This window comes from Saimiri boliviensis, chromosome 11 (assembly GCF_048565385.1).
Source record: "Saimiri boliviensis isolate mSaiBol1 chromosome 11, mSaiBol1.pri, whole genome shotgun sequence".
In the NCBI taxonomy this organism is placed as follows: Eukaryota; Metazoa; Chordata; class Mammalia; order Primates; family Cebidae; genus Saimiri; species Saimiri boliviensis.
Window position 1 is genome coordinate 27,315,950 of NC_133459.1, and position 15,918 is coordinate 27,331,867.

The 15,918-nt window shown below is 44.9% G+C and overlaps 1 protein-coding gene across 6 annotated transcripts in view; it reads right to left on the reverse strand.

Annotated features, from left to right (window-relative positions):
- The window catches only part of TAF12 (TATA-box binding protein associated factor 12), a 52,212-nt gene that overhangs the window by 26,736 nt on the left and 9,558 nt on the right, over positions 1-15,918 (reverse strand). For 2 of the 6 annotated variants that reach the window (XM_074380382.1, XM_074380381.1), the window contains exons 3-4: positions 2,765-2,845; positions 698-949 (exon numbers count right to left, since the gene is read on the reverse strand). In XM_074380382.1, coding sequence (XP_074236483.1) covers positions 698-949; positions 2,765-2,836 — 324 coding nt within the window. In that variant the 5' untranslated portion in view covers positions 2,837-2,845. Of the gene's footprint in view, positions 1-697; positions 950-2,764; positions 2,850-8,208; positions 13,344-15,918 lie in introns of those variants that run through there. The other 4 variants (XM_039474374.2, XM_074380384.1, XM_039474373.2 and 1 more) reach the window with 3 other exon arrangements.

A 15,918-nucleotide genomic window follows, 5' to 3' on the forward strand; every position in this document is an offset into this window, starting at 1 on the left:
GGGTAACGAGAGCAAAACTCTGTCTCAAAAAAAAAAAAAAAAAAAAATTATCTGGGCATGGTGGCGCGTGCCTGTAATCCCAGCTACTCAGGAGGCTGAGGCAGAAGAATTGCCTGAACCCAGGAGGCAGAGGTTGCAGTGAGCCAAGATCGCGCCATTGCACTCCAGCCTGGGTAACAAGAGTGAAACTCCGTCTCAAAACAAACAAACAAACAAACAAACAAACAAAAAGAAAGTTAGAAATCCACAAGAGGGAAAAGACCTTTTCAGCTAAAAGAAAAAGGCAGCATGCCAGGCGCGGTGGCTCACACCTGTAATCCCAGCACTTTGGGAGGCCAAGGTGGGTGGATCACGAGGTCGAGATTGAGACCATCCTGGTCAACATAGTGAAACCCCGTCTATACTAAAAATACAAAAAATTAGCTGGGCATGGTGGCACATGCCTGTAATCCCAGCTACTTAGGAGGCTGAGGCAGGAGAATTGCCTGAACCCAGGAGGCGGAGGTTGCGGTGAGCCAAGACTGCGCCATTGCACTCCAGCCTGGGTAACAAGAGCGAAAACTCCGTCTCAAAAAAAAAAAAAAAAAAAAAAAAAGAAAGAAAAAGGCAGCATATAAGATAGACATCTCTTAAGTATTACAGGTTGAAATAACAGGTAAGAGGTGGCTACAGGGAAGAAAGAGTAAGAGGATGATACCTGATTGTTTTCAGGGCTAAGACGACCTCCTGTTCCAGGAGTGCCTGGTATCTTTACCACTGTAGTACTATTGGCCATGGAGCCTTGTGGAGGGGTGCTGGCTGGTTCCGGTTTTATGGATGAGAAATTGGAGAGGTTGATTAGGGTTGAGGGGCCAAACTGGTTCATAATCTGCCGAGCTTTGGACTTCAGCTCATAGAGCTTATCGAGATCCTGTTTCTTTTTGGAGCTGTGAGGACCAAGGCCAATTAACTGAAGAAGAAAAGCACAAGAATTAGTTCTAGAAGAACCTGTAATAAAGGATGAGCCTTGAGAGTAAAAAGAGGCCTGCTGCAATGGTTTACAACTGTAATCCCAGCACTTTGGGAGGGCCAGGTGGGCAGATCACTTGAGGCCAGTAGTTCAAGACCAGCCTGGGCAACATAGCGAGACCTCATCTCTACCCAAAAAAAAAAAAAAAAAAAAAAGTAAGTAAAATCAGGTCTGTTAGACTTTGAGAGTTCTTCAGTATATATGAAATAGTGACCATTTAATACCTACATGTTAAAAATTGAGGGAATCAAGAATGGTTATTGCTTTCACCTGACGTTTAGAAACCATCTCTTCTCTAAATGTTAAATAAATTTGTCCACAAAATTGAAACAAGGAAGAAAGTAAATGAAATAAGGAAACTTATGTACAAAAATAAACTAGGGTTGGGTGCAGTGGCTCATTGTAATCCCAGCACTTTGGGTGCCTGAAGTGGATCACTTGAGCCCAGGAGTTACAGAATAGCCTGGGCAATATAGAGAAGCCCTATCTGCAAAAACTTAGCTGGGGCTGGGCTTGGTGGCTCACGCATATAATCCTAGCACCTTCGGAGGCCAAAGTGGATGGATTACCTGAGGTCAGGAGTTCGAGATGAGCCTGACCAACATGGTGAAACCCTATCTCTACCAAAAATACAAAAAAATTGGCTGGGCATGGTGGCACACTCCTGTAATCCCTCCCAGCTACTGGGAAGGCTGAGGCAGGAGAATCATTTGAACACAAGAGACAGAGCTTGCAGTGAGCCAAGAACGTGCCACTGTACTCCAGCCTCGGCAACAGAATGAGACTCTGTCTCAACAAACAAACCAAACAAAAAACCACTTAGGGGCCAGGCATGGTGGCTCACGCCTATAATCCCAGCACTTTGAGAGGCCCAGGCAGGCAGATCATCTGAGGCTGGGAGTTCGAGACCAGCCTGGCCAACATGAAGAAACCCTGTCTCTACTAAAAATACAAAATTAGCCAGGCATGTTAGCATATGTAATCCCAGCTACTCGAGAGGCTGAGGCAGGAGAACTGCTTGAACCTGGAAGGCAGAGGGTGCGTTGAACTGAGATTGCACCATTGTACTCCAGCCTGGGCAACAAGAGTCAAATTCTATCTCAAAAAAAAAAAAAAAAAAAAAAAAAAAAAAAAAAAAAAAAATCCCACTTAGCTGGACCCACTTAGCATGTAGTCCTAGCTACTCGGGAGGCTAAGGGAGGAGGATTGCCTGAATCCAAGAAGTTGAGGCTGCAATGAGGTATGATCATACCACCACTGCACTCCAGCCTAAGTGACAGAGTGAGACATTGTCTAAAAATAAAATGAAACAAAATAAAATAAACTAGAATAAGCAAGACATTTTTGAGAACTTTGTAAAAATAGTTAAGTACTACATGCATTATTTTTAAAGTATCAAATAATGTTAAATTCAAATAAGTCATGGCACAATCGCATCCTTTAAAAAAATCAGTCACAAAGCTTAACAATACAGACTAGTTCATTTTGGCATTTCAAACATGCTTAAGTCAATGTCAGGGGTATGCCCCAAAAACGTAACTTTAAGCTGTTGTTAAAAGTAAACTCCTTTTCATTAAGAGCAATTTTTCTCTGAGTGTTAGCAATCTAAGTACATGCAGGGACCCTAGCCTGAAGCAGCTGAGACTCCTGAATCTTACAGCCATGAGGTTTACTCTGTGGACGTCAGCTTGGGTGTCATGACAATCAGAAGCACATTCACCAAGTTTTGCCCACAGTAGCCTCAAACTTACTTACAGCTATCTGAGTGTCTAGATCTTTAATTACATCAGCAACAGCTGTGAGCCCGGTGAAATGAGAGGCAGCCATTTTCAAAAGCTACCTGTAAATGAACAACTAGCATCAAGCGATATCCTTGCCATGGAATCATTTTAGTTGCACGGCCTGGTACATCTTTACCAACCAGGAACCAAGCAAACTGGATGTGGAAAAATGTATCTCCTTTTCCTCAGTGGGAGCCAAGACAAACATCTCCACCTCTTTTATAAGCAACTTTGAAAATTAATTAATGATGATTATGGCACATATAAACCATCTTCGTTTTTTTTTTAGACGGAGTCTCGCTCTGTCACCAGGCTGGAGTGCAGTGGCGCGTTCTCAGTTCACTGCAACCTCCACCTCCTGGGATCAAGCATTTCTCCTGCCTCAGCCTCCCAAGTAGCTGGGACTAGAGGCACATGCCACCAAGCCCAGCTAATTTTTGTATTTTTAGTAGAGATGGGGTTTCACCATGTTGGCCAGGATGGTCTCAATCTCTTAACTTCATAATCCACCCACCTCCGCCTCCCAAAGTGCTAGAATTACAGGTGTAAGCCACTGCACCCAGCCTAGACCATCTTCTTATAAAATGAATGTCTGTTATCAGGGATAAGCTCACAGCATATGGAATATTTTATTGGGCAAAATTGTGGGAATATGAACCTGCAGAAGTTATGTCAATGACTTTCACAACTCGGTAAAAGCTGGCAAAAAAAAAAAAAAAAAAAAGCTGGCAACATAAATGTCTATCTGTATCTATTCTACTCTTTTCCCTAGTGCTGAGTTCTTCCTCAACACACTGTCTGACTTTCTAATATGAGAAATCTGGCCTGGCCCAGTGCCTCACGCCTGTAATCCCACCACCGTGGGAGGCCAAGGCAAGCAGATCACTTGAGGTTAGGAGTTTTGAGACCAGCCTGGACAACATGTTGACACCTGGTATCTACTAAAAATACAAAAACTAGCCAATAGTCAGGCCTGGTGGCAAGTGTCTGTAATCTCAGCTACTTGGAAGGCTGAGGCAAGAGAACTGCTTGAACTCAGGAGGTAGAGTTTGCAGTGAGCTGAGATCAGGCCACTGCACTCCGGCTTGAGCGACAGAACGAGACTCTCAAAAAAATAATAGTAACAGTAATATAAGAAGTCATGTTCTCCTGGTTTACTCTCAATAAAAGCAACTAAGTATGTACTGGTTTAAAAAAAAAAAAAAAAAGATAAACTAGGCTGACTTGCTGGCCAAGAACCAGCTGAAAGGGACAGCAGAGTATTAGGATCACTTGGTTGTTTTAACCATATGTCGCCTCCTTCTCCCCTTCTCTCCTATCAACAAACATTACCAATAGAAGAGTCAGCAGAGAAACCTTTCTTAACATGCTAATAGCTGTTCTAATATTATAAAAGCTAACTATTTTCCCAGCACAAGTTCTATGGAAAAGCCCCATTAAAGATTATCAAACTGTATCCTCATCACTCTAGCCTCACACTGAACATACTACATCTCTCAAAACACTCCCACAACCTTCAAGGGACTTCCCAAATAATACTGAGTATCACACAAAATAAGTGGAGACATTTTATAATAAAGATTTTTGAATGAGAATTTCTGTTATAACATCTGGAGACATAGCTGGGTCTAGTGCTATGCACCTGTAACCCCAGCTACTCAGGGAGCTGAGTTAGGAGTACTGCTTGAGCCCAGGAGTTTGAGGTTAGACTTGGCAACATTATGAGACACTGTCTCAATCCTTCTCTTTCTCTCTTTCTCTTTCTTTCTCTCTCTCTCTCTCTCTCTCTTTTTAATTTTAAGACAAGGTCTCATTCTGCAAGCCAGGCTAGAGTGCAGGGGTGCAATCATGATTGTCTGTAGCCATGAACTCGTGGACTCAAGCAACTTTCCCATCTCAACCTCTTAAGTAGCTAGGACTACAGATGCACACCACTGCACCCAGCTAATTTTTTTTTTTTTTTTTTTTTTTTTTTTGGTAGAGATGGGGTCTTGCTATGCTACCCAGGCTGGTCTCAAACACCTGGCCTCAAGCAATTCTGCCTCAGCCTACCTGAGTCTGAAATTACAGGCTTGGGCCACCACCACACTCAGTCCTGTCTCTTTAAATTTTTTTTTTGAGAGGAGTCTGACTTTATCACTGAGGCTGAAGTGCAATGGCGCAGTCTCAGCTCACTGCAACCTCCGCCTCCTGGGTTCAAGCAATTATCTTGCCTCAGCCTCTCGAGTGGCTGGGACTACAGGCATATGCCACCATGCTCACCTAATTTTTCTATTTTTAGTAGAGACGGGGTTTCACAATGTTGGCCAGGCTAGTCTAGAACTCTTGACCTTGTGATCCACCTGCCTTGGCCTCCCAAAGTGCTGGGATTACAGGCATGAGCCACCACGCCCGCCTCTTTAAAAATTTTTTTTAGGGCTGGGTGTGGTGGCTCATGCCTGTAATCCCAGCACTTTGGGAGGTCAAAGTGGGCAGATCACTTGAGACCAGGCGTTGGAGACCAGCCTGGCCAACATGGTGAAACCTCTCTCTACTAAAATTATAAAAGATTAGCTGGGCATGGTGGCAGGCACCTGTAATCCAGCTACTGGAGGCTGAGGCAAGAGAATCCCTTGAACCCAGGAGGCAGAGGGTGCAGTGGGCCGAGACCTTAGGATTTGGAGACAAAAAAATACAGCCTATCTACATAGTACCAAATATGAATATTCACATTACCAAACTAGGATTTTTTTTGTTTTCTTGTTTCCAGTGAGGTTGAATGAAATTAGGAAATAACCTTAAGGAATAGCTCCAATGTCACTTTAATGAAATAAGTGGAGGCTGGGCACGGTGGCTCATGCCTGCAATCACAGCATTTTGGGAGGGTGAGGCAGGTAGATCACTTGAGGTCAGGAGTTTGAGACCAGCCTGGCCAACATCGTGAAACCCCGTCTCTACTAAAAACAGGTAGATTAGCCAGGCATGGTGGCATGTGCCTGTAATCCCAGCTAGTCAGGAGGCTGAGACATGAACCTGGGAGGCAGAGGTTGCACTGAGCCGAGATAAGGCCATTGCACTCCAGCCCTGGCGACAGTGAGACTCCGTCTCAAAAAAAAAAAAAAAAGGAAAAAAGAAAGAAGAAAGAAGTAAATGGAACTTCTGGGGAAGGGAAAAAATCAGTTTCTCCCTAAGAAACTAGACAAAAAGGCCGGGCGCGGTGGCTCAAGCCTGTAATCCCAGCACTTTGGGAGGCCGAGGCGGGTGGATCACAAGGTCGAGAGATCGAGACCAACCTGGTCAACATGGTGAAACCCCGTCTCTACTAAAAATACAAAAAATTAGCTGGGCATGGTGGCGCGTGCCTGTAATCCCAGCTACTCAGGAGGCTGAGGCAGGAGAATTGCCTGAACCCAGGAGGCGGAGGTTGCGGTGAGCCGAGATCGCGCCATTGCACTCCAGCCTGGGTAACAAGAGCGAAACTCCGTCTCAAAAAAAAAAAAAAAAAAAAAAAAAAAAAAGGCCGGGCGCGGTGGCTCAAGCCTGTAATCCCAGCACTTTGGGAGGCCGAGGCGGGTGGATCACGAGGTCAAGAGATCGAGACCATCCTGGTCAACATGGTGAAACCCCGTCTCTACTAAAAATACAAAAAACTAGCTGGGCGTGGTGGTGCATGCCTGTAATCCCAGCTACTTAGGAGGCTGAGGCAGGAGAATTGCCTGAGCCCAGGAGGCGGAGGTTGTGGTGAGCCGAGATCGTGCCATTGCACTCCAGCCTGGGTAACAAGAGCGAAACTCCGTCTCAAAAAAAAAAAAAAAAAAAAAAAAGAAACTAGACAAAAATTTACTGCTGTCATTGACCTTGCTGAAAAGCAAACAATACTTCCAAATTTTGAATTCTGGCTAAGCAAGCTATTTCTTCCTATAAAAACAAAACAGATGATAACCACACACCCACTGCCAGACTAACATTACCCTTAGTTTCCTAAACTATTCCTTGATATGGTAGGATTTTAAAACTGTAACACATTTGAGTGGGTGGCAAGACATGGGTTTATACAACTGTCGAACTCCTCCTACTGAACATTTAAGATCTGTGCATTTTATTGTATGTAAATTATACTAAAACCAAGAACAGTAAATCAAACACCCCTCTAGCTCCCCAGGAAAAACAGCGTACTCCTAGATATTCATCCTACAGAAAGGAAAACTTGAGTTCAAGATCAGCCTGGCCATTACGGTGAAACCCATCTCTACCAAAAAAATGCAAAAATTAGCCAGGCAGGGGGTGTGTAATCCTTCAGGAGGCCGAGGTAAAAGAATTTCTTGAAGCTGGGAGGTGGAGGTTGCAGTGAGCTGACATCTCACCACTGTACTCCACCCTGGGTAACAGAGCAAGACTCCGTCTCAAAAAAAAAAAAAAAACTAAAAAAGCTAGTCACGAAAGACTACATATTGTATGATTCCAAGTATATGAAATGTCCAGAATAGGTAAACCCATAAACAGAAAGTAGATTACTGGTTGCCTATGGCCAGGGCATGTAGGAGAGGAATAGTGACTGACTGCTAATAGGTATTTGGTTTCTTTTAGGAGATAAAAAATTGATCTAAAATTACACTGTGATGACTATACAACCCTGATTGTATTTTAAAACAAAACCACTGAATCATACTTTTTTTAACATGAATAACAGAAGCACTGTGGTTTGTAGAATCATACACTTTAAATTGGTAATTTGCATATGTGAATGATCTAAATAAACGTTTTCTTTTTTTTTTTTTTAACAAATGAGGAGGCTCATGAGATGGTCTCCAAGATAAATTGTTCAATGAATGAATGCAAGGTATAGAATGGGAGAATAATTTGCTGTCATTTATTAAAACACACATATCGGCCAGGTGTGGTGGCTCACGCCTGTAATCCCAGCACTTTGGGAGGCTAAGGCAGGTGGATGACAAAGTCAGGAGTTCAAGACCAACCTGATCAAGATGGTGAAACACCAACTCTACTAAAAATACAAAAATTAGCTGGGCATGGTGGCAGGCGCCTGTAATCCCAGCTACTCAGGGGGCTGAGGCAGGAGAATTGCTTGAACCCAAGAGGTGGAGGTTGCAGTGAGCTGAGATTGCACCAGTGCACTCTAGTCTGGGCGACAAAGCAAGACTCCATCTCACAAATAAACAAACAAACACACACACATACACATACACAGACACACAGTTATAAATTCAAAAATTATTCCTGGAAAGATACAAGAAACTGATAACAGAGGGAGGAGGAGCAATGGTGGTATCTCGGTGGCCTATGAGACCAAGACGGGAGAATCTTATTTTTCACTGTACACCCCAAATCCTGTATTATGCGCATATGTTACCTATGGAAAAAAAATTAAGATAAACTACTATTTGGATTTTGTTCTCTGAAGGAATAGATCATACTCACCTTTTTCTTTTTGGTTTGTTTGTTTCTGAGACAGTTTCACTCTGTCACCCAGGCTGGAGTGCAGTGATGTGATCTTGGCTCACTGAAACCTTGGCCTCCTGGGTTCAAGCAATTTTCCTGCCTTAGCCTCCCAAGTAGCTGGGATTACAGGTGCACACCATCACACCCAGCTAATATTTTTGTATTATTAGCAGAGACTGGGTTTTCCCATGTTGGCCAAGCTGGTCTCCAACTCCTGACCTCAAGTGATCTGCCCACCTTGGCCTCCCAAAGTGCTGGAATTACAGGCATGAGCCACTGTGCCTGGCCTTAAAATTCTTTTTTTTTTTTTTTTTTTTTTTTAAGAGACAGGGTCTCGCTATGTTGCCCAGGCTGGAGTGCAGTGGCTATTCACAGGCACCATCCCACTACTGATCAGCATGGGAGTTTTGACCTACTCCGTTTCCGACCTGGGCCGGTTCACCCCTCCTTAGGCAACCTGGTGGTCCCCTGCTCCTGGGAGGTCACCATATTGATGCCGAACTTAGTGAGGACAGCCAATCGGCATAGCACAATACAGCCCAGAACTCCTGGACTCAAGAGATCCTCCAGCCTCAGCCTCCCAAATAGCTGGGACTACAGGTACGTGCCACCAAGCCCAGCTGGAATTCTTTTTTGTTTGTTTGCAGAGATGAGATTTCACTGTTGTCTAGGCTGGAGCGCAGTGGTGAAATCACAGCTCACTGTACCCCCAAAATCCTGGGCTCAAGCAATCCTCTTGCTTCAGCCTCTTGAGTAGCTGGGACTACAAGTGCAAGCCCCACCTGGCTAATTTTTTTCTATTTTTTTTTAGAGACAGGTGTCTTGCTATGTTGCCCAGGACAGCCCTGAACTCTCGGCCTCTATCAATCCTCTATCAGGCCCGCAGCTTCCCGAATAGCTGGGATTATGTGCAAAAGACACCACACCCAACTCTAATCTGTTTATTTTTTTAGAGATGGGTCTTGCTTTGTGGCCTAGGCTGGAGTGCAGTGGTGCAATTATCGCTCACTACAGCGTCAACCAGCTGGACTCACACCACTGCTCTATCCTCCCACCTCAGCTTCCCCAGTAACTGGAACTACAGATTCACAACACAATGCCCATGTTGTTTTATATGTTTTGTAGAGAAGAGGTATCACCATGTTGCCCAGGCTGCTCTCAAACTCTTGGGCTCAAGTGATCCTCCAGCCTCAGCCTCCCAAAGTGCTGGGATTATAGGCATAAGCCTCCATGCCCACATTTACACGAAAATAAATTCAGGGCTGGGCGCAGTGGCTCATGCTTGTAATCTCAGCACTTTGGGAGGCCAAGGGAGGCGTGGGATCACAAGGTCAGGAGTTCGAGACCAGACTGACCAACATGGTGAAACCTTGTCTCTACTAAAACTAAAAATATTAGCCGAGCGTGGTGGCGTACACCTGTAATCCCAGCTACTCAGGAGGCTGAGGTAGGAGAATCACTTGAACCCGGGAGGCGGAGGTTGCAGTGAGCTGAGATCGCACTACTGCACTCTAGCCTGGGTGGCAGTTCCAGACTCCATCTCAAAAACAAAAAACAACAACCACAAAAAGCTCAAAACTGATCATAGACCTAATGTAAAAATATACAACATTTTAAAGAAAACAGGAAAAATCTTCAAGACCTCAGGTTAGTCAGAGTACTTAGATACAACACCAAAAGCACAATCCACAAAAGAAAAAAACTGATAGCGTGAACTTAGTCAAAATGTAAAACTTCTGCTCTTCAAAAGACAATAAGAAGACAAGTCATAGATTAGGAGAAAATATTTATAAATTACATAGCCAACAAATGACTTGTATCCAGCACATATAAAGAATTTTCATTGAAAAGGCTGGTGGGGGAGGAACAAAAAATTTTTTTTCCAAATTGAACAATAAGAGAATAAGAACCCAATTTAGGGCCGGGCGCAGTGGCTCAAGCCTGTAATCCCAGCACTTTGGGAGGCCGAGGCGGGTGGATCACGAGGTTAAGAGATCAAGACCATCCTGGTCAACATGGTGAAACCCCGTCTCTACTAAAAATACAAAAAAATTAGCTGGGCATGGTGGCACATGCCTGTAATCCCAGCTACTCAGGAGGCTGAGGCAGGAGAATTGCCTGAACCCAGGAGGCGGAGATTGCGGTGAGCTGAGATCGCGCCATGGCACTCCAGCCTGGGTAACAAGAGCAAAACTCCGTCTCAAAAAAAAAAAAAAAAAAGAACCCAATTTAGAAAATGGGCAGACTCAGCCTGGCATGGTGGCTCACGTCTATAATCTCATCACTTGGGAAGGCCTTGAAAGGTGGGTCACCTGAGGTCAGGAGTTTGAGACCAGCCTGGCCAACACATAGTGAAACCCGGTCTCTACTAAAAAAATACAAAAATTAGCTGAGTTTGTTGGCACATGCCTATAGTCCCAGCTACTTGAGAAGCTGAGAAGCTGAGAAGCTGAGAAGCTGAGGCAGGAGAATCACTGGAACGTGGGAAGCAGAGGTTGCGGTGAGCTGAGATCACACCACTGCTCTACAGCCTGGGCAACAGAGCAAGACTCTGTCTCTCAAAAAAAGAAAAGAAAAGAGGCAGACTGGATATGATGGCTCATGCATGTAATCCCAGTACTTTGGCAGGCCAAGGCAGGAGGATTGCTTGATCTCAGGAGATTGAGACAAGCCTGGGTAACATAATGAGACCCTGACTTACTTAATTTATTTATTTAAATGGGCAAAAGATCTGAGCAGACTCTTCATCAAAGAAGATAAACAAATGGCAAATGAGCACATGAAAAGATGCTCAATATCTTTGGTCATTAGGAAGATGCAAATTTTTAAAAACATGATACACCTATATAAAATAGCTAAATGGCCGGGTGCAGTGGCTCACGCCTCTAGCTAGTACTTTGGGAGGCCGAGGTGGGTGGATTGCCTGAGTTAAGGAGTTCAAGACCAGCTTGGGCAGACATGGTGAAACCATGTCTTAAAAAACAATAATAATAAAACAAGACAAAATAGCTAAAATTTAACAAAAACAATGCTGGAGAGGATGCAAAGGAACTGAAATCCTCATGCATTGCTGGTGTGAATGTAAAATGGTATAGTTTTTTTGGAAGACAGTTTGGTCATAAAGTTAAACATATAGTTAGATGACTCAGCAATCCCACTCCTAGGTACTTACTCCAGAGAAATGAAAACTTACATTCACACAAAAATCTGTATATAAATGTTTATAGCAACATCATTCACAACTACTGAAAACTGAAAACAATCCAGGTGTCCTTCAAATGGTGAAGAGATAAACAAATTATGGTATAACCATTCAATGGAATACTCAGAAATAGAAAGAAATGGCCGGTTGCAGTGGCTCACATCTGTAATCTCAGCACTTCGGGAGGCTGAGGTGGGTGGATCACCTGAGGTCAGGAGTTTGAGACCAGCCTGGCCAACACGGTGAAACCCTGTCCCTACTAAAAATACAAAAACTAGCTGGGCATGGTGGCTTGAGCCTGTAATCTCAACTACTTGAGAGGCTGAGGCAGGAGAACCGCTTCAACCCGGGAGGCAGGGGATACAGCGTGCAGAGATCGAACCATTGCTCTCCAGCCTGGGCAGCAGAGGAAGACTCTGTCTTAACAATAACAACAGAAGACTACTGATACATGCAACAACATAGATGAATCTCAAATGTATCATGCTAAGTGAAAAAGGCAAGGCTCAGATGGCTATATAATTCCATCTATAGGCCACTCTGGAAAAAAGTTATAGGGATAGAAAACAGATCAGTGGCTGCTAAGGAGTCTGGGGCAGAGGAGTGTCTGACTACAAAGGAGCAGCATGATTAAATCTGCAAGGGTGGGGAGTGAAATTGTTCCGTATCTTGAATGTTGTGGTACTTACATAACACTAGGTATTTGTCACATTCTATGAGTTAGGACTATACCCCCATAATAATTTTACCTTATATAAATTTAAAAAAAATTTTTGTTTTGATGGAGTTTCGCTCTTGTTGTCCAGGCTGGAGTGCAATGGCATAATCTCAGCTCACTGCAACCTCCGCCTCCCAGGTATAAGCAATTCTCCTGTCTCAGCCTCCCAAGTAGCTCAGATTACAGGCATGTGCCACGAAGCCTGGCTATTTTTTTCTCATTTAGGAGAGACGGGGCTTCACCATGTTAGTCAGGCTGGTGGCAAACTCCTGACCTCAGGTGATCTACTCATCTCGGCCTCCAAAAGTGCTGGGATAACAATCCCAGCCTAATTTTTTTTGGTGTGGGGACAGAATCTCACTCTGTTGCCCAGGCCAGAGTGCTGGGGCCCAATCTTGGTTCACTGCAACCTCCATCTCCTGGGTTCAAGTGATTCTCCTGCCTCAGCCTCCAGAGTAGCTGGGATTACAGGCACATGCTACCAAGGCTAATTTTTATACTTTTTAATAGAGACCGGGTTTGGCCTTATTAGCCAGGGTGGTCTCGAACTCCTGGCCTTAAGTGAGTCGCCTACCTCGGCCTCCCAAAGTGCTGGGATTACAGGAATGAGCCACTGTGCCTGACCAAAAATAAATTTTAAAAAGTAAAACAGGGCCAGGCATGATGCCTCATGCCTGTAACCCCAGCACTTTGGGAGGCCAAGTCAGGCAGATCACTTGACGTAAGGAGTTCGAGATCAGCCTGACCAACATGGTGAAACCCTGTCTCTACTAAAAATACAAAAATTGGGCCGGGCGCGGTGGCTCAAGCCTGTAATCCCAGCACTTTGGGAGGCTAAGGCGGGTGGATCACGAGGTCAAGAGATTGAGACCATCCTGGTCAACATGGTGAAACCCCGTCTCTACTAAAAATATAAAAAATTGGCCGGGCGCGGTGGCTCAAGCCTGTAATCCCAGCATTTTGGGAGGCCGAGGCGGGTGGATCACAAGGTCGAGAGATCCGAGACCAACCTGGTCAACATGGTGAAACCCCGTCTCTACTAAAAATACAAAAAATTAGCTGGGCATGGTGGTGCGTGCCTGTAATCCCAGCTACTCAGGAGGCTAAGGCAGGAGAATTGCCTGAACCCAGGAGGCGGAGGTTGCGGTGAGCCGAGATCGCGCCATTGCACTCCAGCCTGGGTAACAAGAGCGAAACTCTGTCTCAAAAAAAAAAAAAAAAAAAAAAAAAAAAAAAAATATATATATATATATATATATATATATATATATATATAAATTAGATGGGCATGGTGGCATGTGCCTGTAATCCCAGCTACTCAGGAGGCTGAGGCAGGAGAATTGCCTTAATCCCAGGAGGCAGAGGTTGCGGTGAGCCAAGATCGCGCCATTGCACTCCAGCCTGGGCAACAAGAGCGAAACTCCGTCTAAAAAAAAAAAAAAAAAATTAGCCAGGTGTGGTGGTGGGTTCCTGTAATCCCAGCTACCCGGAAGGTTGAGGCAGGAGAATGGCTTGAACACAGGAGGCAGAGACTATAGTCAGCCATGACCTCGTTATTGCATTCCAGCCTAGATGACAGAGTGAGACTGTCTCAAGAAAAAAAAAATTTTTTTTAAAGACCAGGAGTGGTGGCTCACGCCTGTAATTCCAGCACTTTGGGAGGCCGAGGCACGAGGATCACCCAAGGTCAGAAGTTTGAGACCAGCCTAACCAACTCAGAGAAACCCCGTCTTTACTGAAAATTCCACATTAGCTGAGCATGGTAGCACATGCCTCTAATCCCAGCTACTCGAGAGGCTAAGGCAGAATCGTTTGAACCCAGGAGGAACGGGTTGCAGTGAGCAGAGATTGCACCATTGCACTCCAGCCTGGGCAACAATAGTGAAACTCTGCCTCAAAAAAAAGTGAAGGGAATAGGGGAACAGAAGACTAGATGGCCTTCAAACTTCAAAACTTTTTAACCTCTGAAATATTTAGTAATTTATTATTTAAGCAAAATACTGGAATCAAGAGGACTGGTCTTGGCATAAAAGCCCTATTACTGTGGTGTATGACTTCACTTAATAACTATTTTGTTTTTGGTTTTTTTTTTCAGACAGTCTCACTCTGTCACCAAGGCTGGAGTGCAGCGGCGTGATGTCGGCTCACTGTAATCTCTGCCTCCCGGATTCAAGCAATTCTCTGCCTCAGCCTCCCAAGTAGCTGGGATTATAGGCGCCCACCACCACACCCTGTTAATTTTTTTTTTTTTTTTTGAGACGGAGTTTCGCTCTTGTTACCCAGGCCGGAGTGCAATGGCACGATCTCGGCTCACTACAACCTCCGTCTCCTGGGTTCAAGCAATTCTCCTGCCTCAGCCTCCCAAGTAGCTGGGACTACAGGCGTGCGCCACCATGCCCAGCTAATTTTTGTATTTTTAGTAGAGATGGGGTTTCATCATGTTGACCAGGATGGTCTCAATCTCCTGACCTCGTGATCCACCTGTCTTGGCCTCCCAAAGTGCTGGGATTATAGGCGTGAGCCACCGCACCCGGCCTACACCCTGCTAATTTTTGTATTTTTAGTAGAGACAGCGTTTCACCATCTTGGCCAGGCTGGTCTCGAACTCCTGACTTCATGATCCACCCACCTCGGCCTCCCAAAGTGCTGGAATTACTGGCGTGAGACATGGTGCCTGGCCAATGACTGGTTTTTCTACCTGGCTGTTTTCTTTCCTCTCTGGCTTCTAAATGTATCTAAACGAAAATTATATGTATGGGCCGGGAGTAGTGGCTCACACCTGTAATCCTAGCACTCTGGGAGGCAGAGGTGGGTGGATCATCTGAGGTCAGGAGTTCAAGACCAGCGTGGCCATCATAGTGAAACTCCACCTTTAAAAAAAATAAAATAGGCCGGGTTCGGTGGCTCAAGCCTGTAATCCCAGCACTTTGGGAGGCTGAGGCGGGTGGATCACGAGGTCAAGAGATCGAGACTGCCAGGCGCAGTGGCTCACGCCTGTAATCCCAGCACTTTGGGAGGCCGAGGCGGGTGGATCATGAGGTCAAGGGATCGAGACCATCCTGGTCAACATAGTGAAACCCCGTCTCTACTAAAAATACAAAAAAATAGCTGGGCATGGTGGCGCGTACCTGTAATCCCAGCTACTCAGGAGGCTGAGGCAGGAGAATTGCCTGAACCCAGGAGGCGGAGGTTGCGGTGAGCCGAGATCGCGCCATTGCACTCCAACCTGGGTAACAAGAGCGAAACTCTGTCTCAAAAAAAAAAAAAAAAAAAAGAGATCGAGACCATCCTGGTCAACATGGTGAAACCCTGTCTCTACTAAAAATACAAAAAAATTAGCTGGGCATGGTGGCGCGTGCCTGTAATCCCAGCTATTCAGGAGGCTGAGGCAGGAGAATTGCCTGAACCCAGGAGGCGGAGGTTGCGGTGAGCCGAGATCGCGCCATTGCACTCCAGCCTGGGTAACAAGAGCAAAAACTCCATCTCAAAAAAAAAAAATAAATAAATAAAATAAAATAAAATAAAATAAAAAATAAATGACCTCATATTTCCCAGCCTAAATAAATAAAAGAACAACAGAAATGAGATTTTTTCCAGTTTGAAATTAATGATAGTATTGGTTAGTTGAGGCTCCAGGTGGTTTTGACTTATCAAAAAGGCAGTATAGGCCGGGCGCGGTGGCTCAAGCCTGTAATCCCAGCACTTTGGGAGGCCGAGGCGGGTGGATCACAAGGTCAAGAGATCGAGACCATCTTGGTCAACATGGTGA